Here is an 18,412-nt window from a genome sequence, read left to right as displayed (position 1 = left end):
AGTAACCCCATCACAAAATGATTTCCATGAGGGCATTGTGCATCTGTGGGGCTCCTTCTTCCTTGTGATGGAGCACTTGGAATCTTGCCTGCACAGCAGACATAATGCGTGTATATTTTTAATGCACGGAGATCCACTCTGTTTTTGACTAGGTATACTAGAAATGCAAGAATTAGCTAGATATCTTTTATCCCACACTTTTGGAGAGTGGTACCTCAGAAGATTTAGCAATGGACTTTTATTCTCTTACCTCACCAGCAGTGTTTTCAAACAGCTACAATTATTTCAATTTTTTTTTGTTTTATTAAGACAGATGGTATGAATGAAAGGGAATTTCCTTTTCAGCTGTACTGTTTTCTGTCCTGTCTGATTTTCCTTCATTGTAGTTTTGTCTGATATTCTAACATTTATTTGTGAAGAAACATGTAATATTGTCGCTCTATCCATCCTTTCAGAGGTCTTAGGGTGCACTCTCTCTGACATGTGTCTCGTATGATTTAGAAAACCACCTTCCACTCTGTTTGCAGTGTATAGAACAGGGTTTCTCACATGTTCATGTGCTGTTAAAGATGCAGTATTTGATTCAGATCTTACTGAGTCTCTATTTTTTTAACCAAATGAAGCTTTAAAATAATAATAATAATAAAGTATATGTAACTTTTGACTTGATAAAAGTGTCTGACAGTAGGACTGACAGACTGCTGGACTCTCTGCTCTTCCATTGAGTCTCCCTGTGACTGGGCAAGCTGCATAATCTCTCACTCTGTCTGGGTCTCCTGACCTGTAAAATGCAATTCATTCATATTCATGTTGGTCCCAATGATGCTATTTGGCTTAACTGATGTTTTCAAAGCAGTTCATGGCCTTTATGAGAAACGTGCAATAGAAATACCAAATTATAAGGCTGAATATCTACATTTTAAAATGGAAGCCATGGGATCTGCATCTCTAACAGTCCCTTTCCGTGTATTCTTTGCATAATGTTATCCTTCTCTTTCTTCCATTCCCCTATCACCAATTCCTTTAGACTCGGGATATAAGCCCAGAAGAGATAGATTTAAAGAATGAACCTTGGTATAAATTCTTTTCGGAATTGGAGTTTGGGAAACCGGTAAGTTTGATAGTTGCAATGACCAATGAAGTCAACCTGCCTTTTTTTTGATTTTTTTTTTATGATTGTCACATCTCTTTCCTAGGCCCTAAATCTGAAACAGCTGCCTTACTCATTTAAAGATGTGATTGTACATAAAGTCATCCTGGTACTAACATAAAGCAGCTGTTCTGTGGCCACTTTTAGTGTTTTGAAGCCATTTACAAATATTCCCCACCTCCCAGCACTGTGTATCAACAAGGTAATATTTTTTCACACACCATAGTTCAAACTGCATTTTTGTTGTTAATGTTAGAAATAATACCCTGCTCTCATTCTTAAAAGGCCTTATACAAAGCCCTTATTCTCCTTCTGCCTAACAAGATCTAGGATGGCTGATAGATAACTTTAAGTCAAGGAGAGTTATTTATTCCTGTCCCTGGCTTGTAAACTGTAGGTCAGTAATTTCCAGCTCTCCATAAACAGATCATGACCTTGTTTCCTGCTTATTTCCTTATGCATGTAGCTGCCCATTGCATAAAATGGGGGGCACTAGGGCACTAGCCTGTGTTGAACAGCCCTTGCCCTTCCCTGAAACCAAAGGAGTCTGAGAACAGTGTTCTTTCTTCTCAAATAGAGCTGTGTTGCTATGTATGGAGACAAAAAAAAAAAAAAAAAAAAAGCGCCTTGATTTCCCCTCGGGAAAAGATGAACTAAAGCTTAATTATTCAATCAAACAAAGAACATTTTGATGGAGGGAGCACATCAGTGGTCATGGCTACTGGAAAAAATGTGACTTTAAAGCATTTTATGGCCTGGTTCTTACTGATTAAACACTATTCATTTAGTTATTATATACTATTTAATAAGCTACTCTTACTGCACCAGAGGGTCACTACCAGCCTCTCATACATATTCAGACATACTGATGGTTTCTCATTTCTCCTTTCCCCTTGAGGTCAGTAGCCAAATGCCCATGCACACAAATTTTGAGTGCTGGTGAGATTCCATGTGTGTACAACAAAACAGAAGTACTTCTTAAGGTTCAGTACTGACTTCAAAGGCAATTGCACATGGACACCAGAGAGCAGGTTTCCTTTAAACTGAGGCTTTGTTCTGGCAGAAGTGGAGAAGTGGCAAAGTTCCTCTGCACAGAATGTAGCTACCTGGAGTTGTGTGCTCAGTCTGATCACATCATAAAATTAGTATAATTTTTGCTGGAAAGCAAGGATGTGCAGTGGTTAAGTAGTCCAGCCTTTCATAGAAAACTATGTTTTATTGCTATGGACCTTCCATCCTAAGCTAAAGAAGTTTCAGCAGTGTTTGAGATGAGACCTCCTAATGTTTAGGCAGTAAAAGTCAGATAAATCTCACCTCGATGAGACTTCTAAGTGTTGTCAATGTAAGGATTTAGCTCCTCACAACTTGTCATGGTTTAAGGTTTCCACAGTGAGAAGGAACCTGTTCATCTTTGTTGCCATGTAATTAATAGCCATCTGCTTTTGCAGTGAGTGAAAGTTTGTCATCTCTGTGGTCCTTTGAGTTAGTGTGAGTTAATGGAAAATGTGCCAAAGAAAGAAAAGCATTTATACCCTTGGTCCTTGCTACGTCTGGGGGTATACCCATTCTTTAGAAGTGTGGATTTGTGCTTTTAGTCATGCAGCCTTGGCCTTATTCCAGAAGAGGCTATCTCAGGGCAATCTGTCTCATGTTCAGCAGACCATCTGTTCTGGTGACAAGTTCCCCACCTTGCTCAGGGCACTCTTGTCAAGTGCTTCTCTCTTATAAGGCCTGCCTTGAACTTGCTTCAGTTCCGAAGCCGTGCAGCCATGGTCCCCAGGAGCTATGCCGGTTCCTGAGTGTGGAACTCTAGAACTAGTGCATCAGTGTCAGGCACTCGAGTTCAGGATGCCATCTCAGACTTTTGTAGCTGGCAAGCCTTTTCTGAGCTTCGTTGCCACAGCCTAAAGAACATGCATTTTGTAGCTTTGCTCACTCCAGTAATGGGAGTCCAGTCCAATCTTTTACTCTGAATAATCCTGCCTAATACTAATATCTTCATCCAAACAGGAAAAAATCCATTTTGAAATCAGCCCTTTCAGCTGTAGGATGAATTGGAAATAGCTAGTTCCCAAACTTTCTTGTATCCCACTCTGTCCACCAAAAATACCCGCAAACAACCCGTTCCCAAACAGTGAAATAAAAAATAACAATTCTGCATTCTCATTGCCCCACAATGCCACCACGGGAAAATCAGCCATTTGTTCACATGGTATGTATTCATACGCTGATGGAAGTGAGAAAGATTTTCCCTTTTCTTTATCAAAGGCCCTTGGTTTACCCTTTCCTTTTGAAAAGAAGAATGAGCAAAACAAATGCTTTTTATGACTCTGTGGTTCTCACCCCCATTTTGTTTTGTTTTTTTTTTTTTTTTTTTTTTTGTTAAGAATGCTTTAACCAACAGCTGTGGCACCCTCTAGAGAGTCCAAAATCCCATAGAGCACCTTGCAAAAAAAATTTCTGAAAACATTACTGAAAACAGCCCCTTCCACAATGCATGTATGTTCCCTTTTGCCCCCCCATGATTTCCTGATATTTATGCTGTAGCAGATTTATCCCTCTTTCTCTTCTCTTTCTCTGTTGTGATTTGTTGTTATTTTATAATTTCTTTTCAGTGTTGATGCAAATTCCCTATTGTATTTCCCCTCTGTTCTAATCCAATTTCCATATTCTCTGTGATGTCTTTCCTTATCTTCATTTCCTCATTTCCTTCCTCTGCTTTCCATCAGCCTCCAAAAAAGATTTGGGATTATACTCCTGGAGATTGCTCTATCCTTACTAGAGAGGATAGAAAGGTAATTGTGTCTCACGTACGTTGCACTACAGCATCTAGCGCGTATATATGTGTGTATGTGGTTTTCTTTTCTTTTTTTTTTTTCTTGTAGCATTGCTTGGGTTTTGTGTGCTTGTGAGTGATTTTCTTTTTTAATTGGGCTTGAGCTCATTAGCCTAACAATTAAGTAGCTAGAAAATTGATTTAATAAACAATTCTGAAATCATAATCAGCCATAATTTAGAGTGGTTGTTTTGCTATCTTGACTTGCAATGATAATTGTACTAACAGCATATTGCGTATTATTACAGTATCTTTTTTTTTCTTTACAGGTGGGTTTTATAACTTTATGGTTTGTAGAAATAGATTCTAGCAGGCCTGTGCATCTCTTGATTTTAATGTTAATTGTCTAAAACTATTTCCTCTATAATGATTGAAACATGATTAGTTGCTAGTGATTTTCTGTGTATTGTCCATACCACCTTCCTCTTTTTTGATTAAAAAGGCTCTCTTTTTTTTTTCAAAATTAACATTCCTTTGGTTTCCCCTAACCCTAAGCATTGTTTTCCCATTCTTCTTCTCCTTCTTTAACCAGAGTGATCTAGAAAAAGACCTCTACCTCTACCAGACTGAGTTAGAGGCAGATTTAGAAAAAATGGAGAAGCTTTATAAAGCACCACATAAAAAGCCACAGAAGGTATTTCCTATTCTTTTCATGCTGCCAATCCCCGTTTCCAAACTCTCTGCTCTAATCTATTCACTGCTGGATGATTATTAAATGAGGTTGGGATAAATAATGGTTCTGAGCGTTCTGACTGCATGGCTTGCTGTGTTGCTGTCAGAAATAATAGAATGTGATGCTGAGAATCCAGCTTGAAATCCATTTCAGATACAGTGATTTCGTCTCTCTCCCCACCACCACGTCTGCATTCAGCTGCCCCCACCCCCATCCCAGTCCCCATTTCAGGTTTAGAGTTCAGTGTCTGCAAAAAAAAAACCCTCTCTATTTTTCACATGAATAGGCAGCAGCAGCAATCAGCTTAAAATTCTTGGTTGGCGTGTCACGTCATCATCTCGTGCCTTTCAAGCGTGTTGCCATCTACTCTCCCTTCTTACAAGCCCCGCTCTCTGCTTGGAGCTCACGCCTACCCAAGATTTTGGATATTTCTGAGAGATTTTACACAATTTTCCTTATGCTGCACCTTGCTGTGGCCTTCTAGGGCAGGTCAGCTGCTGCTGCTGCTTCGAGGGTCTGCAGCACTCGAACCATGAAATGATAGATTAATTGGTAACACGCCATTTTTTTCTTTTTTTTTTTTTTTCTGTTGCTGATTTTTTTTGAAGCTGCGGCATTTCACCAGGACTTGGAAAAGCTGCTTTTTCAAACCCAAGATTTGCTTTTTCTTCCTAGATAGAAATCCTCACATAGATGAGGGGACACAAAATAGAGAATGGCTTCTAAAATTGCCTTCAATTTTTAAATAACGTGTCTAAGAAGCGTTAGATGGATTTAAAGCAAGCGGCTAGGAACTGGCTTTTGCTATTGAACCTGTGCAGCTGGCATTGCTTCTCTTAAGTAAGGAAACTGAACTGAAACGTCGCTTTTCTTTTTAGAGCTTTGATATTTTTTGAACGCTGAGGAATGTATTGTGCTGCAGAAATGTAATACACCTTTAAAGCAAAGGCGGGCAGTGACCGGTTGGGGGAAAGCTTGGGGAAATAATTATGAGCATGTGTCTCCTGGTCATGGCCCAGCTGGTTATCTCTTCTTGCTTTTGGCTTTATTCACAATGACTCATTTGCAGACAAAAGAATAGGCACTGCGAAAAGGCATCGGCTGTGCTAAAAACCTGTCACTGCCCTGAAGGAACTCACGAAAATTGTTGCTTTTCTGCAAAGACATTGACAGCTTAAATTGCATTTAGATTTAAACCTCAATGTCTCCTATAGGCTAATATTGAAGTAATAGATGAAAAATTACTTAAGCAAGCCTTTTTCTTTCTCCTCACGTGTAAGTGCATATCAATGACTCCTTTGTTTGGACTTTTGCAGAATACAGCAGGTGTTACTCCTCTGGAAACTTCCACAGACCATTCTTCCTAGTAAGTTTATCAATTGCTTGTTGATGTCTTTTTTAAAATCTGAGGTCATATAGGACAGGGTGTTGGATGTTGGAAATGCTTTGGCTTTTTGGGGGATGGATATAGTCAAATGCATGTACCTTAAGAATTATATGTGTGCTTTAGGTGAGTCCTGGTACCCTGTCTGTTTTTTGATCCAGAATGTATTTTGAAGTGATTATATGACTGATTGCATTGTCTAAGTAAGATTTGCTAATTGTGCTAGGCAGTGGCTCTAAAAAAATCAACAGACCTTTAATTTCATCTGATGAATTTTGCAAATTGACTGTATATTCATGCAAGTAACAGTATTGAATACACAAAAATTGTTTGTTACACTTATGTGATAGATTGCCTGCTGCTAGACATTCCATGTTACATGCACCAGATCAGATGGATGCAATTGATGAAAGGCAGTAATTTTCCAGCCTGCAGGAAGGGAACAGTGGTAGGAGTAACAATATTTCTCAAAGATCTATTGGGCACTACTTTTTCAGCAGAATATGTAATGAACAGTATATTCTGTGTAAATGAGTTGTACATGGAATTGGTTTGTTTTAGAAGAGGAGCACACACATGCAAAATCCAGAGCAAAATGCTGAGCTGTGTTACTTGAGTTATCCTGCGTTATTTGAGCCACAGAGCCAGCCCCTACAGTGAACCTACTGCACCTTGTAATTGCACTGAGTGCTCCATGTCCATAGGCACAGTGATCCCCTCTATGAGGATGGTTTGTTAAAAAAGGCAGTTTCTCCTCCAGATGTCCATTAATACCATGTGTGTTCACTGCCCCTCTGGGGGCCTTAGAGGTCTCCTGTACTTCTTTCAACACAGTTTCCTTCTGTCTCTGTTCATTCTGCTGGGAAACCCACGCAACCACTGCAACTGCTTCATTTTGGTAGGAAGAGAGCAATAAAATAAATGGAAATCTCAGAGATAAGCAAAAATATATGTTTGCAAGCAACTGGTAGGGTTTCTGTTCATGGCAGCAGTATCTGTGCCACACAAAGCATTCGGGAATGCCAGTGGAGAGGCAGCAAGCTGAGTATGCTGGGAATGGGGCACAGGAGTGAGGCCCAGTGGAGCTGCACGTTTTTCCCTGCCCTTGCAGGCTGCTTGGCCTCCAATACAGTACTGCTTGCTGGCCTGAATAAGGGAGCAGCTAGTAAAGAGATTCACCAAATGCCTCCTCTGTCTCCCCCAGGTTTAGTCCCAAAGGACAATTGTTTTAACCCTTCGTTTTTTAACCACTAGGCTAACAAGTAACCTCAGGGTAATCAGTCCCTGCAGCAACTGGCTGGGCTTCCTCAGCTACCTGCCAAAGAGATGCACTCTTTATCAAAAAGATGTCCCTGATAAACAATAGCTTTGTAGCTATGGGTCTGTTTGGGCATTACCTAGGTTGAAAAACTGACAATATTCTTTTTCTTTTTCATGGTGCTTTTCATGAGCTTTTCCTCCAGAAAATAGTTAATGAGACTGCATATGACCTGGTTTTCCTTGTCCGGAAACTAAAGTCATCTTTGTGATCCAGACATTGTGTAATTCCACCGCCGTAGCCAGTCCTCTGATGTGTTTAAAGCTTTCTCTTTACCCCAGAAGTACAGCATCTATCCAAACTAAACAGATACATGTACAAATTTATCCACAACAAACAGATATAACCACAAACATTTCCAAGTTCTCATAAATTTGAATCACTCTTGGACATCAGGATGTCAAATATTTCTATTCATTGGAAAATCTGTATATTTTTATTTTTTCAAATTTTCCAGCAGTCATGCTTTGGCCTCAGAATAGCTTTGTGTGAGACTCCATCTTATTCTGAAGAGCCTGATTGAGCACAAGAACTGGTATCAGTTTAGCTTAGCTTTTAGGAAAACAGTCTGCCTGATTGCTTAGTAAGTTTTTTGCACCTGGAAAGGCAATTTATACCATGGCATTGTCAGTTATCCTTTTGGAGGGAAAACAGGAAAATCTAGAAATCAGATGTGTGAGCATACTTGTGCTTAGGTTCATGACTAGAAAAAGGGATTTGCAATAAATTTCCAGTCTTTAAAAACCTAAGAAATTAAAATTGTACTTATTTTAACATCATTCTGTTTATATATATGCATGGTAGACCTAAAGTCCAGGATTTTTTATTCCCTGTAGAGGAAGCCACTGGCAAAGCTGAACAGGATTGTGCGCATCTGGAAATTCCTCTAGCAATTAAAACAGTATTAAATCTATATCCCTTTACTATTGCTTCTCTGCATAGTCCCTCACTGACAGGCTTCAGAAACTGGTCAGGGAATCTTGAGCTGTAGTGTTGACTGGGAGGCTGAACTGGGTGAGATGACGACCTGAGCATCTTTGTAAGTATGGGACAGGCATGGCTAGTGTTTAAGGAGAGAGAACTGGAAGCTGGAAGGTTTTGTGTACTTCCAGCTAGCCAGTTGAATTTCATTGTGTCTACCAAGAAATCATGCATGAGTTCTGTGACTGTTGTCTCATCTGTAAAACAGAGGAGTGCTTTCCTGCTGCCTGTTTTCTGGGGAACTAAGACTGGAGAGTTCCCTCAAGTGGAGGATGCTTTGGTAGTGCCAAAGGCAGAACACTATTGCAATGTATTCATAACCTCTTCATCAGCACCAGTTCTTCATGCACAGTCTGTTCTGTGTTCACAAGTGTGGTTATCTCTTAATCTACATGAAGCTCTCAGCAAACAGGTGTGACCTCCTGGTGTCCCTTTCCTTTTCGTTGTGTGTTCCAGCTCCACTTATTCACCCAACTACCATGCAGTGAAGAGAGAGTCAGAGCTAGCTGTGGGGGACCCTACTGCCTTGGAGAATGAAAGGCAGATTTACAAGAGTGTGCTGGAAGGTGGAGATATCCCATTCCAGGGGCTGAGTGGTCTCAAGCGGCCTTCGAGTTCTGCTTCCACAAAAGGTGGGTGGTTGGAACACTAACCTCTTCTCCATTCTGCAAAGTGTCAAAAGCCAGGTGATATGGGCAAGCTGTTGCAAGGTTTACAGTCTACTATTCAAATCAATTGAGATTTTATGCAAACCTTCCACTTTGCCATCCCCAGTGTTCCCTCCTTTTTTCTCTCAGACCACAATGGCCAATATTTTTAATGATGCCTTTAACTGATCCAGGTTCCTCTTCTCAAGAGAGATCAGCTCCCTCCATTCAGCGCCTCAGCCACAGCCCACACCCTCATGTTCTTCCTCAAGGCTGCTTAGGCCGGCCTTGCTATCCATCTGCTCCCACTGCCTTGCCATTCTAGAGCCCTTCCCTGGCTTTTCTGTTCTTCCCACAGCAGTATCTCAGCAGGCCACCCCAGTCTGCTGGCCTGGCTACCTTGGTGTAGCTGGTGCCCTGTGCTGCACAGCCTCCTGCCTGCCAGGGCTGTGCAGAGAATGCACTGACACTGAACCAGCAATTGCTGCCTGAACCAGCCCTGCAGGCTCCAGGAATGTGAGCCAGAAGAGACCAATCTCCTTCTCTTCTCTCCCCCTGTTGCAGACTCTCTAAAAGAGACTAGGAAGAGCATGACTCCCATCAGGGAATTGTACTGGGGAATGTATCTCTGAGCCAACTTCAACCTAAAAATGGCTTGAGATGGGGAGAGGACTGGAGAAAGAATGTGCTCGGTTTCTGAACTGCTCTCCCTAAAAATAGTACATCATACCCAAAAGGTCTCTCTGTCTCCATCTCCCAGCTGTTTTTCAGCATTTTGTCAGGCCTGTAGGGCAGGGAGTCAAACTGGATCTGAACAAAAAAATCTGTTCAAACAGTTTCCCAAACTGCAATTGAACCTGAATGGTTATTTTGACATTTGAATTTGAACTCAAATCGGGAACAGACCTAAAAATTGCAGTCTAAGCTGAAACCAGACTGAATCCTATTAAAAAAGACCCCAAAAACCCAATAAAAAACCCCAATGTCCTGATCTGACCCCTTCAATTTTAAAGCAACCATGGCCAACCACATTGTTTGAAGGACACTCAGCTTATTCCTAGTATGGGGAATGTCTAAGTAGGCATCTCTTGGGTGAGGTCAGCTGATGTGGTGTGCTTGTGCTAGCACAGTCAGCCTCTGGTTGTTTTCTTCCTCCCAGGAATAAACTGTTTGGCAAGCACTGTGGTAAGACCATAGTAGGTGTGCTTACGGGCTTGGTATTAAGCCATTTTTGCAATGTTAGTGTCTCTGCATTCTTGCTGACATCCTGATCCTGCCCAGAGTTCAGCTGCCCTTTTCCATGGTGCCACAGCTTCCCTGGAAGCTCATGATGCTTTGCACTTTTTAGGAGGGTACCTTAAAAGTGCTCCAGATTTGCTTCTGGCCAAGCCTCTCATTTTAGAAACCTTAACACGCACTTCACCTACTCCTCTAAGCGTGGCTTGTTTTGCAGTTTCTTCTTGCTTTTCTTTATGTTTTGGAATTTTGTTTCTTTAAGGTGCATTTTATGAAATCCAAGCATGTTCTTTCTCCTTTCTCAATAGCTTTCTAGCACTTAAGCTAACAGGTTGTATTTATTTTATTCTGCATGCTTACCAGTGGATCGTAAAGGTGGGAATGCTCATATGACTGCACCCTCTTCAGTTAATAGCCGAACCTTTAATGCTAGTCATACCGGTATGTTAGGTCACGCATGTAAACATAAGAAGCCTTTATCAGCTGCCAAAGCCTGCATTACTGAAATCCTCCCTTCTAAATTCAAACCCAAACTAGCAGCTCCAGCTGTTCTTGTGCAGGACAAGACGGGTATCTTACTGTCTCATGAGAAAGCTCAAAGCTGTGAAAACCTTCGTAGCTCCACTGCCTTGTTTGATAATAAAAAGGCTTTCATGGTAGACATGGGGGAAAGCATAGAAAACATCTTGATGAAGTCGAAGCAAGAGTATGCCATTAAATCTGGCAGTACCATGAGCCTGCAGGAGTATGGCACCAACTCTAGGAAAGGCTACCTGTTCGCTGCCTCCAGAAAGAGTGGGGTGGAGTTTACAACACTCTATAAAGACATGCACCAGATCAACCGGTCCAGGATCCATTTGGACACAGTTTCCTCCTGCAGTGTGAAGGATATTGCATCTCAGTTTGAGAATGAAGTGAAGGACAGGATGGAGCACAGCCTTAGTCGAGAGGATTCAGAGCAGATCCCCAAAGACACCGTTTCCTCCCGTATCAGTGCCTTTGAGCAGCTGATCCAGAGATCCCGATCGATGCCCTCACTTGACTTTTCCATTGGGCTAAACAAACCCACCACTTCTCTTCAGTCTAAAACTTGTCTGAGTGCTGCATACTCTGCAGAGATTCTTCTGGATTTGTCAAAAGCACACCAAGTAGAAAAGGATGTTCCCAGCTTTGCAGATAAATCCTCCCACTCCTGCAGCAATGTGGAAGACACGGCTTCGGATGTCAGTGATGTCATCCCTATGGACACACTTTCAGCTTGCACTGATGAGATAGATCTTCTCTCAAATGCCTCCAATGATAGTGGCAGCAGCTCCAGCAACCTGAATGGGCCTCAGAAGCATAAAATCAACAGATGCAAAGGCTCATGCCCAGCTTCCTACACCAGATTCACTACCATCCGAAGGCATGAACAGCAGCAGGCCTCCAGGCACCCTGATTCCAAAGGGGATGTCTATGGGGACAGGCACATGCTCCCCAGAAATGTCTACCTAATGAGCCCGCTCCCATTCCGATTGAAAAAGCCCTTCCAACACAAATCCTGCAGAACTCCGCCCCCAGACTGCCTGGCAAGCCTGGCAGTGCCCAGCCCTGAGAACCCAGACGACCCCATACAGCTGCAGGGGAGTGTAGGAAACAAGAGTCACCACTCCCAGCACCAACCTTGCTCCAGAAGCGGGCCTCTTGCTCCCCGGCGCCTGTCCTCCTTTGACATTGTGGAGAGGCTTGGCTACTTCCCCACCATGGGATCTAGCCGGGATAGCTTCATGGGCCGGGCTGACATTCCTGACTCCTTAAACAATGGGAACCCTGTTTCATATGCCCTCTACCACAGCCTGGACACAAACAACAACCCGCAAAGTGAACTTGGGACGTACCTAGGAGGTGGTTTTTGTGTTCTTTACCGGTGTTCCTTTATCTGTCTTCTTTCTTCCATTCTCCTCTTTTCTTCCACAACCCTTGCATTTTTATGTCCCACCTTTACATTCCCTGACTCTCTGGTTTTCTCCCCTAGTGTGTCTAATGTCCTTTTGCGTGTCTTGCTGAGCAGTTTTGTTCAGGGCTTGTTAACAGCTGCACTTCTGAGAAACAATTTCCACTGCATTTCTAATCGCATCAGGTTCAGTTTATCTCTCAAACAGCTCTGGGGATGCCAGAATCTCAACATGAGATAATTTCTAGTCCTGTATCATTTACACATATGGGAATTATAAACCAAACCCAGATGATTTGCTTTAAGGAGTAGTTTCTCAAGGTCTAGTTGTGTGTGTGAGTGTGTGTGTGTGTATTAAACTTTTATCAACAGTAAAGTGCCAAATCATACTTTGATGACAGTGAATCTTTTCTTCACAAAGTCCTTCTATGTCTTTACTCTTTCCTGTATCATTATTTTCTCCCTGTTCTTGGATCTTTGTTCACATGTACAGCCCAAAAGGGAAAAAAATGAAAATGGATAAATAATCAACATCTGATTGGCAATTTGGTCAATGGCAGTTGAGAATCGTTACTGTCATAATGGAAACAAATTGTTTAAAAATATTTCTTTTTTTCCTTTCTGGTTATGTTAGATAAATCCATGTGTATTTTAACTTCCTTATGTTGTTTTGAAGTAGATTCAGAATCACCAAGGCATTTTGCACCAGTTGATTACATGGAAACTCCAGAAGAAATCCTCCGCAGGCGGTATGATGATAAAGAGGTAATGCCCTCCTTTATGGCTTTATAACAGCAGTGGCAGCTCCACATGCAAGAAATACAGCATTCAGCCTTACATAAGGATAGCTTGTATGTCCATGGCTCTGTGTCCTGGAAGTTAGGGTAACAAGCAGTAACTAGTGTGTTTTACTTTCAATACTCTCTGCCACTGATTTGCTGTGTAATTTGTATAGTCCAATTCAGCTTGTTTCAAATAAACCTGATAGTTCTTATCGATTGCAAAAAGTTGCATACAGAGGCTTTGAGTAATATAAAAAGATTGGAAATGTATGTGAGAAGTACCCTAGTACTTGCAGAAAAAGATTGGTAATCTGTAATTGCTCTTCATGCAAGCCACTTGAGTCAGTATTAATCAAATTGGTGAAAACACTATTATTTCTGTGGTAGTCCTCAAGTTTTGAGGGTAAGATGTTTTAAGCTATCAGAAATTTGTAAGTTTTCCCCCAGTGCAAACTAGAATTCTTTATGGTGTCTGAAGTTGTTGTCAACAGAATGTAGCAGTCCTTTTTGAAATGCCTGGGTAACAGTGGGACAAGCTGAAATAATAGGAAAGCCACGTAGACTTCAGCACTGGGTGTATTTAAGCTGAGCTAAAGAAGTTATAAAGTGCTTGCTTTCCTGGAAGATAGAACTAATTTCCCTTGCCGGTGGGGGGCGGGGGGTAAGTTTTGCTTTCAGTGTTAACTTCCTGAGTTCAGATAATGTTTATATGTGCTTTGAAATATGGTAAAATCTGTTCTTAATTCCTGTGTAAAAAATGGTTTTTTGCTGTCTTCTTCTGTGAAAGTTGGTAATTCCCCCACTTCCAAAATGCAGCATGCAAACTCATGTAAGGTAAAAAACCTTACAGAATTCAGTAAGACCTTCTGGTTTCAAATGAGTTAGCACACAGCTGAACTCTTCAGCCTACAGTCAGCCCCAGAAGGTGGAAGAATCCTTCTGTGCAGATGCACAAGAATGCATGTTTCCATTTAATGAGCCAGAGAGTTTAGAAATCCAAAATAATTTTTAGGTGTTTATTTACTTTATTTTACAAAGTGTGTTACATGAGCCCAGAAGAACTATGGGAGAGCCTGAATGTGGTTAGACACTCTCCCAAGCTCTTTGCAAGGCTTAAAGAATTTGGTGCCTCGGAACTCAATGGGGCTGATTCAGGTCTCTTGGAAGTCAATGAGAGATGCTTCTTTTTGGTGGAAGGGGGTTTGGATCAGGTGTCTGCATTATCAGCAATCTTCTTAGAAGCTCCGAAGACCTGCCCAAAACTTGGAAAAAACTCCTCATTGACTTCCATCAGTTTTGTCTCAGATCCTCTGTATGAGCTAGATTTCAGTTATGCCATAATGATGATGTACCTTCTGTGTTTGTAAAATGAAAGGGTATTGTTTAGTTAGTAGAAACAATATTTGATACTGAACTGCAAAGCCCCAGCTATTTGCAGGGAACTCAGGAATCTTTAACTAGATGATTTACTGCCCATTTTATGCAATTTTATGGCAGAAACTTTTAGAGGACCAGAGACGGCTTAAACGTGAGCAAGAAGAAGCTGATATTGCCGCTAGAAGGCACACAGGGGTTATTCCAACGCACCATCAGTTTATCACTAATGAACGATTTGGGGACCTCCTAAATGTAGACGATACTGCAAAGAGGAAATCTGGGTCAGAGGTCTGTTTTAGTTACCTCAGTCTGCTGCTTGACCCAAAGCAATAATTGCCTCTCACAATGTTGTGCTTTAGGCCGACATTAGCTCTTCAGAGAATGTTGTTTGTTGTTTTTTTTCCACCTTCCCCTTTCCCATTCTGGCTTCATTTAGATCTGCTTTGACTTGTATGCCTGGTAAATTAATTGATATACCAAGCTGCATATATTAAAGCATGCCTGCTGAGAATTGCTGGTGCACACCTGTGATGCATGCCTTTAAATATCAGCTACTTAGTCAATCAAAGGCATTCTACATCTTTTGCATCATATTGCTACATTGTCTTCCTGTCTGTGCCTTATGCTTAGAAACTTCATGTCTTGTTGATCTGGCCATGTGGCTGTCACATAGTTGTGGGTTTTTTTAGAAATACATTGTTTCTCCTTTTGAAATATGCTTAATGTCCTTTAGAAACATTCAGACAAAAAGTCTCAGCATGTTTCACTGCGTTCAACTTGGTTGGACTTGCTGAAAGAGACAAAGGAGGAGGTACATATTTTTTCCAAGAGCCCAAGGTGCCTTCCTGGAGGGCTGGATGTTGTGTCCAGGTGTTATGGCCAAATGCCTTTCCTGCCTCACATGGATTGCTGCTGGGCTCTTGACAGCAGCTCTGTTTCTCCAGAGGTGCTGCACTGTGGTGGGTGAGGTGCTCACCATATGGATGGAGTACACCTGTCTGCCCTTTAGTTTCAAATGCTCTGGAGCCTCGTCAATGTGACTGCTTTGTATTTTGTGCTCTGTTACCAAAATTACTGTGAAATTGTCTCAATATTCTGTGGCCTTTAAAAAATTAGCCAAGTAAACCTTTTAGACCCCAGGCCTGCTGTCAACATTCATTTTGGTTCTTTAGCCACTGAAGACTTTTTTTAAACGTGTGCCTAATTTATTCATATTTCCCTTTCACCTTTGTCTCTTTCTTACCAATTGATACAGAGTACATGGGTCACATTGCAGTATTCAGCAGGGCCAGATAATAATTAATAAGAGCCACATCAAATAATATCTTACTGTTTTTCCCAGCTAGTCAATTTTGCTTTTCCATTCAAATGTCAAGAGAAATTTGGTCCTGGAGCCCCAGTAACTGTAGTTACTGGATCAGCTTTCATTCATCAGGGCTAGTCACATTAAAAGTTGACTGCTATTACTTCTATTTCCTGTAGAGCTCCTAATTATTGCTGTGCCAGAAGTTGGCACTTTGTCCTGATGGGAGATGCCATCCAGCATATTTGGACTGTAATACCAGTTGCACGCAAGCTTGTAGCAGAATACCTGCATTCAATTTCCATGCTAATCTTAGCTGTAGAAGAGTTTGGGTGATTTTCCTCAGAAGAGGGTTGAAAACATAATTATTATTTTAATATATTGATTTTTTTTTTTTTTTTTGCTCTCCAGATGAGACCTGCTAGAGCCAAGTTTGACTTTAAAGCACAGACACTAAAGTGAGTACAGCCTGTTGTTCCTACCTGGAGTGTTCTTCCTCTGCTTTTTCTCTAGGATGCAGCATGCAGCATTTTTGAAGTGTCATGTAATTGGATTCATGGTTTAGGGTGTCTTTCCAGTTCCCAAAGCAAAGTTGTCCATAGTAAGGCAGGGAAAAGTAATATGAACCTTGCAGCATCTAAAGGACCTTGAGAAAATGTCTTCATTCTCAGTGCATCTCTGTCCCCCATGATTTTTAGGACAAACCTGCATTCTTTACTGCAACAAGTGAGTGCTCTGCCCTGTGGATAGGTGGAACCACAGGAGAAGAACATCCTTTTCACTGTGCACAGGACAGCCCGTGGGCAGAAGTTAAACAGAGGCCCAGCTCTAAGCGTGTGGGCCCCTGGCTCGGCAGCTTCGATCCAGGACAAAGAAGTGTGCAGAGTGGTTACTGCTGTCCTGGCATCTATGGATACATCAGCAGATGTTTCAGATGTCATTGTTGTACCTCCAAGCCCTGTTGTAGTCCTTTGGGTGAATCCTATGGCACTACTTGTTCTTTTTAGAGAAGACTGCTGTGAGGAGAAGGCCTGGAAAAGCCTCTGTGTCAGCATGAGCCTGGAGAAGCTCTGATTTTAATATTGCTAGAGAGGGAAGAAAGAAGAGCAGAATTCAGTGAAGGACTTGCATGAATGATCTAATGTCCTGAGAACACTTTTTATATGTTCTATAGATTATGATTTGTAATAATTTAAATAGCATCTCCCTAGCACCTGTAATAAAACTGAGGAAGATTAGGAGTAGCCATTGTGTCCCTTGAGTAGAACATACCAGAGTGCCAGAAAAAAGTAAAGCAGAGCTTGTAAAAATCGTCTTGGAAAAGGCTGTGTTGCTTATTTTCCTCTGGGGACCCAAGTACTAGGTTTATGAGCCTAGTACAAGCTGGCCACAGTTCCTTAAGCTGCAGACATTCATAATTTTAGCACTGAAGCCTGTGGATTGAAATTCCAATTTTTAGCCCAGTTGAGGTCACTCAACCATAGGATGACCATCAGTGTAATCATTGCAGGGTGAACTTCACCATGTGAGCATGTTAATCTAATCAGCAAACTAGCTCAGATTAAAAGCATATGTCTCTTTGGAAGGTGTTTGTGACATGACTATTTCAAAACTTGAATTGAGGGCTGCTCATCATATCCAGCATGGAAAGTAGCCGGTGTCATATTTGACTTGAGCTTTACCCCATTGGTTCTGGAGAGCATGTGGTTATTAGGGCCCTCACAGGCCAACTTTTTTAATAGAATGCCCAAAGAACAAGAGAGGTCTTGCACATCACAATATGAACAAAGTAATCCTCGACAGTTAGCTTGTCCTTTGGGTGGAGCATGATGTGAATCAACATGCTGATGGACACCTTGGTACCTAGGGATTGCTGCACAGAAAAAGAACACATCTGTTCTCCTCCAGTGAAGTTCTGATGGAGTGCTTGTGTTGTTAACAGGGAACTTCCTCTGCAAAAAGGAGATATTGTTTACATTTACAAGCAGATTGACCAGAACTGGCTCGAAGGTGAACACCATGGCAGAGTTGGCATCTTCCCACGATCATACATAGAGGTAGCTGCTTTCCTTGCAGGTGTTCTCTTTGTCCGCTCCCTTTCTGCCTGAGACCAGTTTATGGGCTTCGTGTATGAGACTTAGCTGATTCTGTTTGTTCATTCTAGTTCCTTCCACCAGCTGAGAAGGCTCAACCCAAAAAGCCATTACCATTGCAAGTATTGGAATATGGAGATGCTATTGCTAAGTTCAACTTCAATGGGGATACCCAAGTGGAAATGTCCTTCAGAAAGGTAGGGCTTCTGTTGTGTTGATTAATTGAATCCAGACATGATGATGTTTTTTAGCACTAGTAACTTGCAATTTCCAAATGAAATTTGCAAATTCCTATAAAATGGACTCTGTATTCAGGAAGGATTCGTCCTCATCACCCTTGTTTTTAATCCCCAGTCATCATGTAGCACATTGCAGTTTTTGTTGCAGGTAGGCTAAATCAAGAAGTGCCAATTGTTTCCTTAGGTCCAGTTGAGAAGATACTTTCAACAAGAGTGCTGGAAAGCTGGCTCTGCAAGGCAAATTAGATACTTGGTGACAGGTCTTTCCAGGTTGGTTGGTTTCAGTGGAGGCCCACACAGTAACACAGTGACTACAGTCACGCAGTTACAGTGATTTAGTAAAGAAGGTAACTGGGTTCACTTTCTCCGTGCTACAAGCCAAATCATTAAGCAAGCCAGGTACTGTGGTATTGAGGTGACTGGCTAGACTGACTGCAGAGTGAAGGTGTGGGAAAGGAGC

The 18,412-nt window shown here is 41.7% G+C and overlaps 1 protein-coding gene across 27 annotated transcripts in view; it reads left to right on the top strand.

The window, feature by feature from the left end:
- SORBS1 (sorbin and SH3 domain containing 1) overlaps positions 1-18,412 on the top strand; it is a 157,722-nt gene that overhangs the window by 123,758 nt on the left and 15,552 nt on the right. For 13 of the 27 annotated variants that reach the window (XM_064717567.1, XM_064717569.1, XM_064717568.1 and 10 more), the window contains 11 exons: positions 1,028-1,111; positions 3,880-3,945; positions 4,519-4,620; positions 5,976-6,025; positions 8,799-8,974; positions 10,589-12,109; positions 12,838-12,923; positions 14,438-14,605; positions 16,032-16,078; positions 17,563-17,677; positions 17,785-17,910. In XM_064717567.1, the coding sequence (XP_064573637.1) occupies positions 1,028-1,111; positions 3,880-3,945; positions 4,519-4,620; positions 5,976-6,025; positions 8,799-8,974; positions 10,589-12,109; positions 12,838-12,923; positions 14,438-14,605; positions 16,032-16,078; positions 17,563-17,677; positions 17,785-17,910 (2,541 nt within the window). The remainder of the gene's footprint in view (positions 1-1,027; positions 1,112-3,879; positions 3,946-4,518; positions 4,621-5,975; positions 6,026-8,798; positions 8,975-10,588; positions 12,110-12,837; positions 12,924-14,437; positions 14,606-16,031; positions 16,079-17,562; positions 17,678-17,784; positions 17,911-18,412) is intronic. The other 14 variants (XM_064717578.1, XM_064717580.1, XM_064717581.1 and 11 more) reach the window with 2 other exon arrangements.

This window comes from Zonotrichia leucophrys, chromosome 6 (genome assembly GCF_028769735.1).
Source record: "Zonotrichia leucophrys gambelii isolate GWCS_2022_RI chromosome 6, RI_Zleu_2.0, whole genome shotgun sequence".
Lineage (NCBI taxonomy): Eukaryota > Metazoa > Chordata > Aves > Passeriformes > Passerellidae > Zonotrichia > Zonotrichia leucophrys.
The sequence above is the reverse complement of the archived record's forward strand: the minus strand, read 5'-3'. Positions and strand labels throughout refer to the sequence as shown.